The following is a 15,344-nucleotide window of genomic DNA, read 5'->3' on the forward strand; positions in this document are numbered from 1 at the left end:
ATCTACATAACGTCTGGAATTTGATACCTCCAAACCAACATCATGGAGATATCAGCAGAACAACGAAAGAAATATAAGCCCAATTTTGGTGTAAACTGACATGCTAAATCTTGCTATTCCAAGATACAGAAACAATATCCAAAAAACCCTTTCCTTTCTACCAAAAAAAAGGAAGATCACTAGAAAGTCTGTAGATTTCCATGTGAGCTAGGCCTCAGGAAAAGAATTGCTATCATAAGCCACTTTAGAACATTCATAATGTACATAAGTACAGTTTTATATTTGCATAATGTTTTATATTTTACAAAACACTTCACATCAACAAACATTTCTTTACTAGAGTGCCTATGATAGGCCAAGCACTAAGCTAGAAACACTCACAACGTAAGTTAATCCTTGCGTTATCCATGTAGTGTTGAGTACTTCCTATCATCTCACTTTCACAGAGAAAAAATTAGGCCCAAAGAGATTAAAAAACTTGCTCAAGAAAATTAAACACATAAATGCACAAAACCAGAATCTATGCACAAAACCAGAATGCTGACTCCTACGCTCAGATGATGGAGAGGTAGAGGTAAAAGCTCTCCAGTTCCCTCTCAACCCCTTTCTTCTCCAGCACTTAACCTGTCCTTTTCCTATGCTCTGCTTTGTGTACTCCAATCATCTGTATGTATATTTTGATTTTCCTCCTGGACTATAAGCTTCTTGAGGACAGGATACATGTCATAATTTTTAGCTCTACCACCTTCACCACCAGGCTTCGTGTCTTACCCACAGTTGATAGAGAAACAATAGAAATTATTCATGAGAAATTATCTTAACTCCCTAAGCTTCAGATTATTTGTGAACAAAATGAAGTTTTGTTTGGAAGTTAGTTGGAGTTGGGTCCCAGTTCTATCTGCTAGTCCCATGAGGCACAAATTTAACCTTTCTGAATCTCAGTTTCTTCATGTATAAAACAAAAGCACTTGCTCTATCTCATTGGGTTCCTATGAGGAACAAATGATCTAATGGATTTGAGAACAAAATGCTAACATCCAAAGTGTTTTCCAAATAGATATCATCAGGCTTTGAGTCAGTCAGTGCTATCTACTTCACAAAATGAAATCATCAGTGTGAAAATATTCCCAAAAGGTAAAAATGCAAGTGGTAATATTATTAGGTCGCACTGCCTCCTAGGGCAACACCAATTAGGGCTATTCACTTCTACTAGGCTTGGACTGACATAGGTATTTGCAAGCTAAAAACAGGGAATGTGAATAGGAAGTCTCCCAAACTCAAGTCTCAAGTAAACTATGGCCATCTACCTAAAGTCTGACTCACTTAAATGATAAGGATATCTAGAGTCAAGAAAAATTCATAAAATTAGAAAGGAGAAGTAACTAATGTGTCTCAACTTCCGTACTATTCAGAGAGAAATAACCAACCTTCCCCCTGTTGATATAAACCAAAGTGGCCTTTTAGAACTGCCTAGTTATAGACAACTAAACATACCATGTCCCTGTGAGGCATTTCAGAGTGGATGATAACTTATCTCTAAGTCATGAATCAATAGGAAAGTAACATATGGCTCCCAAACTCCTCTTTCTAAGACTCCTCCCTTTACCCTTCAACAGCACCTTCTTCTTGGAGCCCACTAGGGCAGGACAATCCTTAATACCAAGCTCTTACCAATTTCCAAAGCCACAGTCCATCACAGCTTCTAAAAGGGCCATTTCTTCTTGAGCAGTCCAGCTGGGGTCAAGAACAGGAAAATCTGAGGTCTAAGGAGGAAAAAATTTTGTCTAAGAACAGATATAGAAAGGGAACACAGCAAACTGAAATGTAATGCTAATTCATACTCAAATGACTGTCATTCTCATGGTTTTGAGAGGTTCCTAAAGTACATTCTTCTTCTTTTTTTTATATGTTTATTTATTTTCAGAGAGAGAGAGAGAGAGAGAGAGACCACGAGCAGGGGAGGGATAGAGAGGAGAGAGAGAATCCCAAGCAGGCCCTAAGAGCTGTCAGTGCAGAGCCTGACCCAGGGCTTGAACTCATGAATTGGGGCTCGAACTCACAAGTTGTGAGATCATGACCTGAGTGGAAATCAAGAGCTAGCTGCTTAATCTACTGAGCTACCCAGGTGTCCCCTGAAGTACAATCTTATGAGTTGTCCATCTCCCTCACCTCTATTTCCACCATTTTCTAAAAAGTTTCCAAGAAATATTATCACTCATAAATGCCATGTAACTCATGTAGAGATATATATTTTTTAAACTTAGCACAAAGGTAAAGATAAATATTATACTATGCTCCCACTCAGCTACGAAAGAGGGCAACACAAATATGTACGTATTTATATTTTTCTTATAACGGAAGAATAAACCTTACATTAAAAAAATGGTTACCTATGGCAAAGGGAGGGAGAAAACAAGGTGAAAAGGACAAGGATAGAAGCTAAACCTCTCTGAATATTCCTTATTTTGAGATCTGACTGAAATATATACCATTGGATGCTAATTACTAAATTTAAAATCCTAAGAATCAGTGGCACCTGGGTGGCTTAGTCGGTAAGCGTCCGACTCAGCTCAGGTCACGATCTCGCGGTTTGTGAGTTCAAGCCCCACGTTGGGATCTGCACTGACAGCTCGGAGCCTGGAGCCTGAATCAGATTCTGTGTCTCCCTCTCTCTCTGCTCCTCCCCCACTCACACTCTGTCTCTCTCTCAAAAATAAATAAACATTAAAAATAAATAAAATAAAATCCTAAGAATCAAAAGCAAAATGTAACAAAGAAACCTATGAATTAATTTCAAGGCATAATCAAAGAAAGAAACTATCCCAAATAACTTTAAAACAGTGATTTCATTATACATGTCTAGTAGAATACACCTTAAAAGTAAAAAGAACTGCCAAAAAAAAATCTTGCGGCACCTGGGTGGCTTAGTTGGCTGACTATTTCGGCTCAGGTCATGATCTCACGGTATAAGATTCAGCCCTGTGTTGGGCTGGGTGCTGGGAGGGAAATGGCTTAAGATTCTCTCTCTCTCTCTCTGCCCCTCCCCCACTCACATGAGCACTCCCACACACTTTCTCTCTCTCAAAAAAAAAAAAAACTGTTTGCAATAGCATTGGTCTAGTTTTTCTGAGATTATTGTACGCGGATGTGTTACGGGATAAAGCAAAGCAAGTAAGTAATTGTGCTGTGGGTTAAAAGGATATAAGATCTATGAGATTATGTAAAAACCTTATAATCTTATATTTGAATTGAAAGTTTTAGTATCAACTTACGATATATTTTGTCTCAAAAGAATAACTTCCTAACACTGTACAATGAAAAAATCCAGAAACAATGACCAACCCAGTAGCAACGAACACCTCTAATGCGCAGTATGCAGCCACTAAATACTATTCCCCACGAAAGGAAACAGGATTCTTTAAAGACCTGATTCTAAGTTAGAAAATGTACCAGATGAGACCAGAATATTTTGTCATAATGAACAGCAAAGACACTCAAAGACTACAAGAGTCATGTCAAAAAGATTTGCAGGCCAACTTATAGATGCTCCCATTAACCATTTTGAGCATCAATAAGGATAATAACTGCAAAGGAATGAAACACATCAACTCTTCTAAATATCTAGAAGATGCCAGGGAATCAACTCATACTTTCAAACCTAGAACACAAAGGGAAATAATGTTATTTATCCTGCCTTTCTTGTACAAACTTTACCTCAGGGTAACCACATAATGATGAGGTGTTTCTTTTTACAGAATTGTTTTATCTCATAAATTAAGAGTGCTAGGATTAAAAAGATAACTATTTTGCAATCCCTAATGAACAGATCTACACAATGATCATAAATAAACCTGATGTAGCCGCTATATGTAACTACCAATTTATAGGAAACACAGAACACAGAAAAATATGTTAATCAGCAAAATCCAAACTGTACTAATATCTGTAAGACAAAGAACTCATATTTTTAAAAAAAATCAAATAAACCAAAAGAAACAAGAGAAAGAGTGAGGGTAGGGGAGAGGGAGAAGGAGCACCCACAGAATAGAAAACAGGTAAGAGGGGCGCCTGGGTGGCTCAGTGGGATAAGTGGCTGACTTCAGTTCAGGTCATGTTCTCTCAGTTCGTGAGTTTGAGCCTTGCATTGGGTTCTGTGGTGATAGCTCAGAGCCTGGAGCCTGCTTCGGATTCTGTGTCTCCCTCTCTCTCTGCCTCTCCCCCACTTGTGCTCTCTCTCTTTCTCTCAAAAGTGAATAAACACTAAAAAAGAAAAAGAACATGTGAGAAACAACCAATTGGAATGTATGGACCTCGTTTGTAATCCAATGAAAACACACTGCAAAAGTTAAAAACATGTATGATGCCACTACACACTCACGAAACCCACTAAAAAAGCTAAAAGTTGGCAAGCATGTCGGTCGAACAATCAGAATTCTCATTCACTGCTAGCAGAGGTATAAAACACTACAACTACTCAAGAAACTTTCTGACAGTTTCTTAAAAAGTTAAAAATGTACAATCATTTATTCTATGACCCAGAAATTCCAGTCTTAAGCATTTATCCAAGAAAGACAAAAATATATGTCCACAGAAAGCCTTATACAAGAATGTTCATCATCTGCAACTACATGGATGGAACTGGAGGGTATTATGCTAAGTGAAATTAGTCAGAGAAAAGACAAAAATCATATGACTTCACTCATATGAGGACTTTAAGAGACAAAACAGATGAACATAAGGGAAGGGAAACAAAAATAATATAAAAATAGGGAGGGGGACAACACATAAGAGACTGTTAAATATGGAGAACAAACAGAGGGTTACTGGAGGGGGTGTGGGAGGGGGGATGGGCTAAATGGGTAAGGGACATTAAGGAATCTACTCCTGAAATCATTGTTACACTATATGCTAACTAATTTGGATATAAATTTAAAAGAATAAAATTAAAAAAAAAAAAAGAATGTCAATAACAGCTTTATTCATAAAAGCCCCAAACTAGGCAAAGCCCAGGTAACCATCAACAGTGTCATATTCATAACAGTGTCATATTCATGGAATATTATTCAGTAATAAAAAGGAATGAACTACTATACACAATATGAACGAATCTCAAAAATATGCTGAAGGAAACCAGAAACAAGAGTACATACGATATGAATCCACTTATATGCAGTTCTACAATATGCATAACTGATCTATGGTGATAAAAACCAGAACAGTAATTATTTCAGGGGCAGAGAAGGGAACAGAGATATTTTTAAAAAGCTTTTATGACATGACTGGGAAACATGAAAAGTGATTGAATTACTTTTAAATTTTAGAGAGATCTAGTAAAACATTTATAGATGAACTGGTATGAAATCTGAGGGATCTGCTTCAAAATAATCTGGAAAAGTGGGAGTTTAGATGAAACAACATAGGCTATGGGTTGACAGTTTAAGAGGTAGTTAACAATCACATCCTGGTGCAGTCCCTTCTCACTTAATATGGGCTGGACCTGTGACTTGCTCAAGGCCTGGCCACTTCCATTTTTGTGGTCTTGGGAGCCCTGAACCACCATGTAAGAAACCTAGCTTCCTTGCTGGAAAGACCAGGTGTATAGGCCACATGGGGAGGAAGAAGCTCCAAGGCTACCTGATGAAATAACAGTTAAGATGTCCCAGATGACTCCTAACCAAGCCATTCTGAGGTGCCAGCAGTGGTGTGAAAAAAGCCCCGTGGACTTCCAGCCTCAAACACATCATGTGGAACTGAAAGCCACCCTCACTGTGCCCAATCTGAATTCCTGACTCTTAGTTATTTTATACCACAAAGTTTTGAAATAACTATTCGGTAGCAACAGATAACTGAAACATATTCTATTTTAGTATACACATAAAATTTTCTATAAGTTTTTTTAAAAAGGTGACACAAGAGATCTTCAGATTTCATAGGCATTCAGAAATTGTTGTACCTTTTGCTGATGACCAAAAAAAAAATTTCTGTGATTTGTGAAATTACACTGCTATAAGCAATATGTTTTTATCTGAGCACATACTATGAATATGCCCAGCACATGAGGTACCAGAAGATCCAAAAGAGAAGCCTAAATCATACAGAGTCTATGTCTATATTCATAATAATCAATCTGGCAAGTATCATAATAAATACATATGACAATTCATGGTTGAAGAGCCTACGTTATTTCTAAAACAGTATTTAGAATATTAATTAGCCCTCACGAGCTTTACTGTGAGAAAAGACTTTCTATACCAAATAAATAAATAGGCATAAGATAGTTTTCTTAAAGTTGAATCAGTGTTATTCAAATCCTGAACGCAATCTCAGCCTTACTAACCAGAATCTCTAAGAGCAGGGTCTAGGACTCTATAATTTGAAGAAGCTCCCAGGTGATTCTTAGGCACCAAAGTTTAAGATCACTGGTATAAAGGGTGTGGCAGAAGGAGGTGCCTTGACTTATTCAAGGTTCTAAGAATTATAAGACAAAAATAGGCATAGAACTCAGAAATCTTGATTAATGCACCACCTACCACAGCATGAGTAACTTCCAAAAATACAGCACTGTGAGATGACAAAAGTACTAAAAAACCATTTAAAGTTTTCTGTGGTTTCAAATGAAAAAAAAAAAGGAAAAAATCAGGTTTTTAGTGGCTTCATGTGTAGAAAGCCAAAATTTGGTCATCAATCCTACAGAAGGAAAGATTCTTCTTTTCCTTATCTGGGAATAGATAAGACTGCAGGAAAAAAGGGAGTATTAGGAACCTCCAAAAACTCCCCAAAGGGCAGAATTCTGAAATGTGTTTGTATGGGTGTTGAATATGTGAGAAAAGGATGATGTAATCAGAAGAATTAATTGGACTTAGAGTGAAATTTAGTGCTTTCAGCATTATGCAGAAGGCAAGGTGCCCAGAACAGCTAGAGAGAGCTCATGGTCACTTTTCCTACAGTGGATAACCATCAATCTACCCTGCCTACACTAAATTATCTTTTAAGGAATTGTTTTCACAATTCAAATGAATAAATCTGTTTCGGTTCCAGGCATTTTGGTGTGAATATGAGAAAAATAAACCACCTTTCTAAAGATCTGATGTGTTAGTGAAACGAACTCAAAGTCATAGATAGCTTGACCATATTTTCCCAACCCTTCATTTATTTTGCAATGACAAAAGAGGAAAAAATTTTCATATGAGAAGATGTTTCACATCATATCTTATCAGAGAAATGTCACATCAATTAAAAGAGATGCCACTATATGCCTATTAGAATGGCCAAAATGCATAACAATGACTGGTATGAAATGCAGGCAAAGATGTGGAGCAACAGGAACTCTCATTGTTGTTGCTGGTGGGGATGCAAAATGATACTGACACTTCAGAAGACAAGTTTGGCGGTTTTCTTACAAAACTAAACATACTCATACATGTGATCCAGCAATTGCACTCCTTTGTATTTACTCAAAGGAGTTGAAAACTTACGTACACACAAAAACTTGTACATGAATGTTCATAACAGCTTTATTCACAATTGCCAAAACTTGGAAGCAACCAAGATGTCCTTCAGTAGGTGGATGGATAACCTGTGGTATGTCCAGACAATGCAGTATTATTTTTAAATTTTTTTTAACGTTTATTTATTTTTGAGAGAGACAGAATGCGAGTGGGTTAGGGCAGAGAGAGGGAGACACAGAATCTGAAGCAGGCTCCAGGCTCTGAGCTGTCAGCACAGATCCCGACACAGGGCTCGAGAACTCACGAGCTGTGAGATCATGACCTGAGCCAAAGTCAGATGCTCAACCGACCGAGCCACCCAGGAGTCCCTGACGATGCAGTATTATTTAGTGCTAAAAACAAAAACAAATAAACAATCAAGCCTGAAAAGACATGGAGGAAACTCAAACAAGTATTATCAAGTGAAAGAAGTCAATTTGAAAGACTATATACCATAGGATTCCGATTTTAAGACATTCTGGGAAAAGCAACTCAAAAACCATAGAAACTGTAAAAAGATCAGTGGTTGCCAGAGGTGGGGGGTCGGGGGGATAGATGAACAGGCAGGGTACAGAGGATTTTTAAGGCCATGAAACTACTCTGTAAGACATTATAACGGTGGATATGTGACATTATATATTACATTACAGAATGTACAACACCAAGTTGTAATATATACATCACAGAATGTACAACACCAAGAGTGAACTCTGATGTAAACAGGCACTCTGGATAACAATGCAGTGTCAATGTAGGTTCATTAGTTATAATAAATGTACTACTCTGATGGGGGATGTTGTTAATGGGAGAGGCTATGCATGGGTGGGGGCAGAAGTATACGGGAAATCCCTATACTTTCTACTCAATTTTGCTGCAAACCTATAAATGCTCCATGAAACAAAGTCTAATATAAAAAAAATTTATTCCAAATCTTACAATGAGTGGAGAAACTATTTAGAAGACTGAAAGTGTTAAGAGAGAGATAGCTGAAGTCTAGCCAGTTGGTTGCCAAGAACTCTTACTAAGGAGCATTTCTTTAATTAATTATGGACCAGGCTCTGAGTCTCAGCATTGTAGGCCCAGAAACTCATCTTAAACAGGACCCCACAAATAATCAGACTCAGAGATGCTAAAATCCACCCTTTCTAAACTTTTAAGAGACTGAAGTAGACACATTATGGCACTTTGGTAGGCAGAATTCCAAAGATGTGCCCCTTTCCTCCCAAGATTCCTGATCCCTCATTATTCAATCAAATACTAACTAGATACTGCTGATGGGATTATGCTGATGGGATTAAGGCACTAATCAGTTGACCTTAAAATAGGGAGAGCAGCCTGGATAATTCAGGTGGGCCCAATGTAATCACAGGAGCCTTTAAAAGTAAAAGATGGAGGGGCGCCTGGGTGGCTCAGTCGAATAAGCAGGGACTCTTGGTTTTGGCTCATGTCATGGTCTCATGAACTGTGAGCTCTGAATCAAGCCCTGTGTGGTGCTCTGTGCTAACAGCACGGAGCCTGCTTGGGATTCTTTCTCTCTCTCTCTCTCTCTCTCTCTCTCTCTCTCTCTCTCTCTCCCCTCTCTGCTCCTCCCCCACTCACACTCTGATCTCTCTAAATAAACATACTTAAAAAAAAAAAAAAAAAGTAGAAGAGGGAGACAAGAGAAGGGCACCTGGCTGGCTTAGTTGGAAGAAGATGAGACTCTTAATCTCGAGGTTGTAAATTCAAGCCCCTTGTGTGTAGAGATTACTTATAATAAATAAATAAAATTTCCTTTAAAAAAAAAAAAAAAAGAAGAAGGGAGGCAGGAGAGTTGGAGAAATTCAGCAAAGATAGGCAGGAGAGGTCAGAGGGGCTCTAGGCATTTCATCAATAACCCTCAAGAACTCCTGGCCATTGCTAGCTTCAAATATGGAGGAAGTGAGGCCTCTAGAGGCCTAGAGCAAGCCCAGGCCAACAGCCAATTGAGGGAAGAGAGTAGCATTAGTCCTAAAACCTCAAGGCAGTGAATACTGTCAATAACCTGAGTGAGAATGGAAGCAGATTGGAAGTTGACTGGAAGCAGACTTTCTCCCAATGCATCTAGATAAAAGCCCAGGCTGGCAATACCCTCATTTTGACATTATGGGACCTAGAGCAAGCTGGGTGAGCTTAATGGCCTACTGACCTACAGAATTGCAAGATGATAAATTTGTGTTGTCTTAGGCCACTTAATTTCTGATAATATGCTATGGCAGCAATAGAAAACTAATACAAATATCAATGGATTAATCCAGTGTGAAATTATTACTGTTAAGATGCCTAGCCAAGTCTTCTTTCTTGTAAGAAAAAGTCAATGGGAGGGCAAATGTAAGAAAACTACTTGGTGAACTAAGAGTAATGTTCTAATAACTGACAAAACTATCTTGACAAAGATACATATACCTGCCAGGTAGACCATATATTCATTTTTGTTTATTAAAGGGCCCATTCCTCTGACTAGAACTTGGAAAGACACTACCAGCATCTGCCTCTCATTCTTTCTTTAGAGGTGGCAATACAACCAATCAAGTTACTGCCAAGTCTTATTGTGGCCTATAAGCCAGTCTGTCTCTTCAAAGTAATTTTGTGTCTTATACCATTCACTCTATATTCATTTTATAACTTAACTCTCAGAGGGTAACTAATTTCTCCAATGCAAGAGGAGGGAGTGCCAGACATAAACTTCACTACTGCCCGCAGGAACCACATGGTATCATTAGCCAAAACACAGCAACAATACATTCACTACATGTTCATCAGTAAACCTAAAATGCCCTATACCTCTTAAACTTACATCAGTAAAACTCAGTAAGTATTTTTTTTTCATTTTTAAATTTTATTTATTTATTTTGGGGTAAAGTTTGTTTGTTTGTTTATTTATTTATTTTGAGATAGAGTTCAAACACGGAAAAGGGCAGAGAGAGAGGAGAGAGGGAATCCCAAGCAGGCCCTGTGCTGTTAGTGTAGACCCTGACTCAGGGTTCAAACCCATGAACTGTGAGATCATGACCTGAGCTAAAACCAAGAGTCAGACGTTTAACTGACTGAACCACCCAGATGCCCCTACTTTTTTTTTTTTTTTTTTTATAATCTTTAAAACTATTTAACATAAACTCTACCTTCAACATGGGGCTCGAACTCACAACACCAAGATCAAGAGTCATGCTCTACTAACTGAGCCAGCCAGCTGTCCCTCAATAAGTACTCTTAAATTCTTTTTAAATTTGAAACAAAAATCTGAGTATATAAAATGATTTTTTGACTTAAATGCCTTAGTAGATCCATAAGACCCTAAAACACTTACTGGCGGGGAGGGTGCCTGGGTGGCTCAGTCAGTTAAGCCTTCGACTTTTCATTTTGGCTCAGATCATGATCTTGCGGTTCGCTGGATGGAGCCCCCTGTCAAGCTCTGTGCTAACAGTGTGGAGACTGCTTGGGATTCTCTCTCTGCCCCTCCCTCCCACATGCACACACATAAGTAACTTAAAAAAAAAAAAACACTCACTGGGAAATGATTACCTAATTCGGAAGAAGAGGAAAGAAAAGGCAAGGAGATACTTGAAGATGAAGAAAAAAAGACATTCTCAGTACAATACTTGACAAATGAATGGAAATTCCCTGCAACTTCATCATTACCATTATTTCATAAGTATGATCACTTTGATGTTTCTTGTACTCAAATCCTCGAGTGAAACACTGCAAAAGAAAGGAAAATTAAGTTACCAAAAAACTACTTTTTGAAATGCTTTCTTACAGGGTAGAAGATGGTTTGGGGGTACTCTACTCTTGTGGTGAGTTTTTAAGAATTCATTCAATTTTGTCTATAGCCACAAGAGGATGGCTACATTCATGACCATAGCTCTTCAGTGGCCCTCACAATCTGGGGGAAAAAAACCAGACTTTTTCCTAAGACATCTTCTCTTTTGATTACAGCATAAGCCCTGGAATCAGATGGACTAAATTTGAATCCTGGCTCCATACTTAAAGTATTTAGGCAACTCTGAGACATGTATTTTTTTTATATTTTAAAACTGTGAAATGAGGATTCATCTTGTAATAAAAAGTATATTACAACTTCCATCAGCCATTTAACATTTCTAAAACTGGGATGCTTCATATAATCAACAGTGTCCTGGGTCCAATAAAATATGTATTTGCTGTGTGACCTTGAGTAAATTACTTAACCTCTCTTTGCCTGAGTTTCCTCTATAAAATGGGGATGCTAATCATACCTACACTTCATAGGGTTATAGTGATAAACTAAAGGTTAATTCATATAAATTACTCAAAAGAGTGTCTGACAATAGAGTAAGCACTTATAATTACTATTATTATTATCATCAATTACAGAATGATTATTCCCTTGTTTGTCACCTGCCCAAAGACCACTCTGCAGTAAGACAATAAACAATGTCATAGGTGCCATCAAAAGGAATAATCCTCCAATTCTGTTTCCTGTATCTCAATACTTTAAATCTACTGGCAAAAACAGTTTTGAGCATTAGGTTGATACAGAAATGTGGAATATTCAACAGTTTGTGTCATTCATCTGCTCTATTTCCCAACTTTTCACTGATAAAATGTGTAATGAAAAACAAAGTAGAAGGAACTGATTTAAGAAAGTATGATCCTTCTGAATAATCTACAGTGATCTCTGAATTTACTATATCCATAAAATTAAGCCAGGAAAAGCAAGCATGTCCTTAATGAGTTACCTGTAAGCAGAGGAAAAAAGGGGGTGGCCCACATTCAGCACACTTGATGTAAGGCTCCATGAGGTAGGAGGAGCAGCCTCGGCAAGGTGGTTTATCAGAGGGATCATCTAGAACAAAAAGAAAAATATACTAGTTTCAAAACATGATTACCTTAAGTGCCAAGAAGGTGAAAATTTGCAAATAACCATACAGGTGGTGAGCTACACGGAAGACTCCACTTGTCTTGGAAACAAGATGAGCTCATTCTAAGTAAGAAAAAATGAAAATTATGTTCCTTTTTCTTCAGGGCAGCTTTGTTTCTTCCTACAGTAGTATCTACTACTATACACAGCATTTAAGTAGATAAGTAATTTCCCCTGCAGAGAAATTTACAAACACAAGCCGCCGCCCCCCCCCCCCCCCCCCCCCCCCCCCGGTTATTTCTGCAAGGGAGAAAACGTCACATACCTATACAACACATAGGTATTCTTAGGTAAAACAAATCTGACAAAATGTTAATGATTGTTAAATGTAGGTAGCAGCCAACAAGTAATCACTGTAGTGTTCTTTCAACTTTTCCTTAAGTTTGCAAATTTTCATAATGAAAGTTGGAGGTAAAAACTTTAAATGTATGTCTTGAGGGCTTGAGGGGTGCCTGGGACGCTCAGTCGGTTGAGTGTCCAACTCTTCATTTCATCCTGGGTCATGATCTCAAGGTTCATGAGTTTGAGCCCCACACTGAGCTTGGGATTCTGTCTCTCACTCTCTCTGCCCCTCCCTCTCTCTCTCAAAATGAATGAATAAATGTAACAAACAAATAAATAAATGTCTTGGGATATACAACTTTATATCTGAGTTGAAATTTAAACCCAGGAAAGCTCCCTTCCTTTCTCTCACAGTAGAGAACAAAGCAGACCTTCCTCCATTTCCAATGACCATACCATCTCTGAAATATTAAGGCAAGAGGTACAATCCAAACTCTTTCAAGTGATTTAAAGGCCGATATGTGTGTCCCTGGTTGCTCCAAACTCTGCCCCTCTAGAGTTAGGGCAACTTAGCCAAGTAGTTTTCTATGATCAACAGCAGAAGTCTTAAGAAAACACAGGCTTTGAAGGAAGATGAAAGGATTTAATTTGCTTATAGCCTAGGGCAGGATTTCTCACATTCTGTAATAGCATTTTCCTTCCTAGAGTCCAAGAAACACTCTTCAAGGCACCTTTCCCTCCTTCAAGTGATGATTATTTATTGTTCTTTTCATTTGTTTCTAAATGAAGACCTGGAGGAAAATAACAGGGGAAAGAAACATAATCCTTCTGGCAATAGCTTCAAAATAAATATAGGGAACAGCAACTACCCCACTTCTCCCATTTTAAATTTTGACATGGAACAACAAAAATTGTTTTATATTGTCAGATGACAATTTTTACCAAATTATCTTCTTCCTCACATTCTTTTATTTTAATGATGTAAGCTTGTTTTTCTTTCTTCAGGAAAAAAAGTCAGTCCTGGACCCAAGTAAAAGAGCTTTTAAACCTTTACATCAAGAAGTAATTTTTTATTTTTTTATAGAGAGAGACCACTTGTGAGCAGGAGAGAGGTACAGAGGAAGAGAAAGAATCTTAAACTGGCTCCACACTTAGTGGAGAGCTCGACATGGGGCTCGATCTCACAACCGGGAGACTATGACCTGAGACGAAATCAAGAGTCAGATGCTTAACCTACTGAGCCACCTAGGTGCCCCAAGAAGGGATTATTTAGTAAAAATCCAATTTATAGTTAAAAAATTTTAGACAACAAAGGCATAAAGTCATCCTCTATTAATATTTTGATTTCTAGTCTTTTATGTATGTGTGTATATATATTTAACAAAAGTGAGATACCATACACGATGTTTTGTAGCCTTTTTTTTTTCACTCGACAATATACTGTCAAACATCTTTCGTGATAGTACACATACATCGTTCTTTTTAATGGATGAATAATATTCCATTGTAACAACCATCTAACCTAATGGTTTTCCACTGCCCCGTAAGAAGGCATTTTGGAAATCTGAGGAAATGTTTTTTCGTTGGCCACAATGACTAGAGAGCACTACTGGCATTTAGCAGGTTTGGGACCATGGATGCTAGATATCCTACAAGACTCAAGACATACCTACACAACAAAAAAAGTGGCCTGTGTCCTACATAACTTTCAAATGTCCCAACAGACATTCAAGGTGGTGAAAAACCTGTTCATAATTACATCACCTAGAACTTAATTCCATATTACATATAAAACAAAATGTTTTTGATAGTTTTAAAATACATTTAATTTTCTAAGAAGGCAACTGCACATACTTCTACAGGAGATTATATCTTGTTTTGTTCAGAACTTTACCAAGAGTTATTCAAGCTTGTGGGGTTTCTGAGTCACCAATACAACACACATGAATCACTGTGCTTTTGTAGTTGTAAGATGCACAATGATTCAAAATATGGGTGTTAAGCATCTGACTACTTGTCATTATTATGTCTTCTACTGAAATCGTGTCTAAGCATATTGAGATACATATTTTATTATAAATTACATTAGTTCATTATTCTCTTTTATTTATCCTTTGTATTATAGTTAGGGCATTATTATTTCTGTTTCTTTAAAATCATGGATGTAGATGTGCTATGTTATCTGTGTATTTCCTCTCCAAAGAGTGAAGGGGCTCTAAAAATATTCTAAAAAAAAAACATGGGGTCTTGTAAGGCTGAAAACAACAAATCTAACCAGTTCCCTACTGATGGGCATTTATGTTGTTTCCAACTTTTCACTATTACGAAGAATGTGGCTGTATTCCTCAGAAAATATATTTTTCTAGAACTGTCAAGCCTACAGAGGGTTTTTGATACACGTAGCCAAACTCTCCTTCGCAGAGACATTCTACAACTTTTCTATAACCTAGGAGTATGGAAAGACTTTTTTGCCATCATTCAAAATCTAAAGGCAATAAAAGGTCAGTAAGTTTGACTACATAAATAACAGGAACAAAAAACTTCCAGGGCAAAAAATACCATAAGCAAGATAAAAAAGGCAAGTAGCCTAGAAGAAATTATTTGCAAACGTATTACAGATAAAGGGCTAAAGTCCCCGATATACAAAGAACTTTTAA

General features: G+C 37.6%; 1 protein-coding gene across 5 annotated transcripts in view; it reads right to left on the bottom strand.

Moving 5' to 3' along the window:
* The window catches only part of TADA2A (transcriptional adaptor 2A), a 53,002-nt gene that overhangs the window by 28,719 nt on the left and 8,939 nt on the right, over positions 1–15,344 (bottom strand). For 3 of the 5 annotated variants that reach the window (XM_086686708.1, XM_086686707.1, XM_086686705.1), the window contains exons 3-5: positions 12,224–12,330; positions 11,145–11,204; positions 1,672–1,763 (exon numbers count right to left, since the gene is read on the bottom strand). In XM_086686708.1, the coding sequence (XP_086542834.1) occupies positions 1,672–1,763; positions 11,145–11,204; positions 12,224–12,330 (259 nt within the window). Of the gene's footprint in view, positions 1–1,671; positions 1,764–11,027; positions 11,053–11,144; positions 11,205–12,223; positions 12,331–13,365; positions 13,479–15,344 lie in introns of those variants that run through there. The other 2 variants (XM_086686706.1, XM_086686709.1) reach the window with 2 other exon arrangements.

The sequence above is a fragment of the Puma concolor genome, chromosome E1 (genome assembly GCF_028749965.1).
Source record: "Puma concolor isolate L17-30 chromosome E1, mPumCon1.1.hap2, whole genome shotgun sequence".
Classification (NCBI taxonomy): domain Eukaryota; kingdom Metazoa; phylum Chordata; class Mammalia; order Carnivora; family Felidae; genus Puma; species Puma concolor.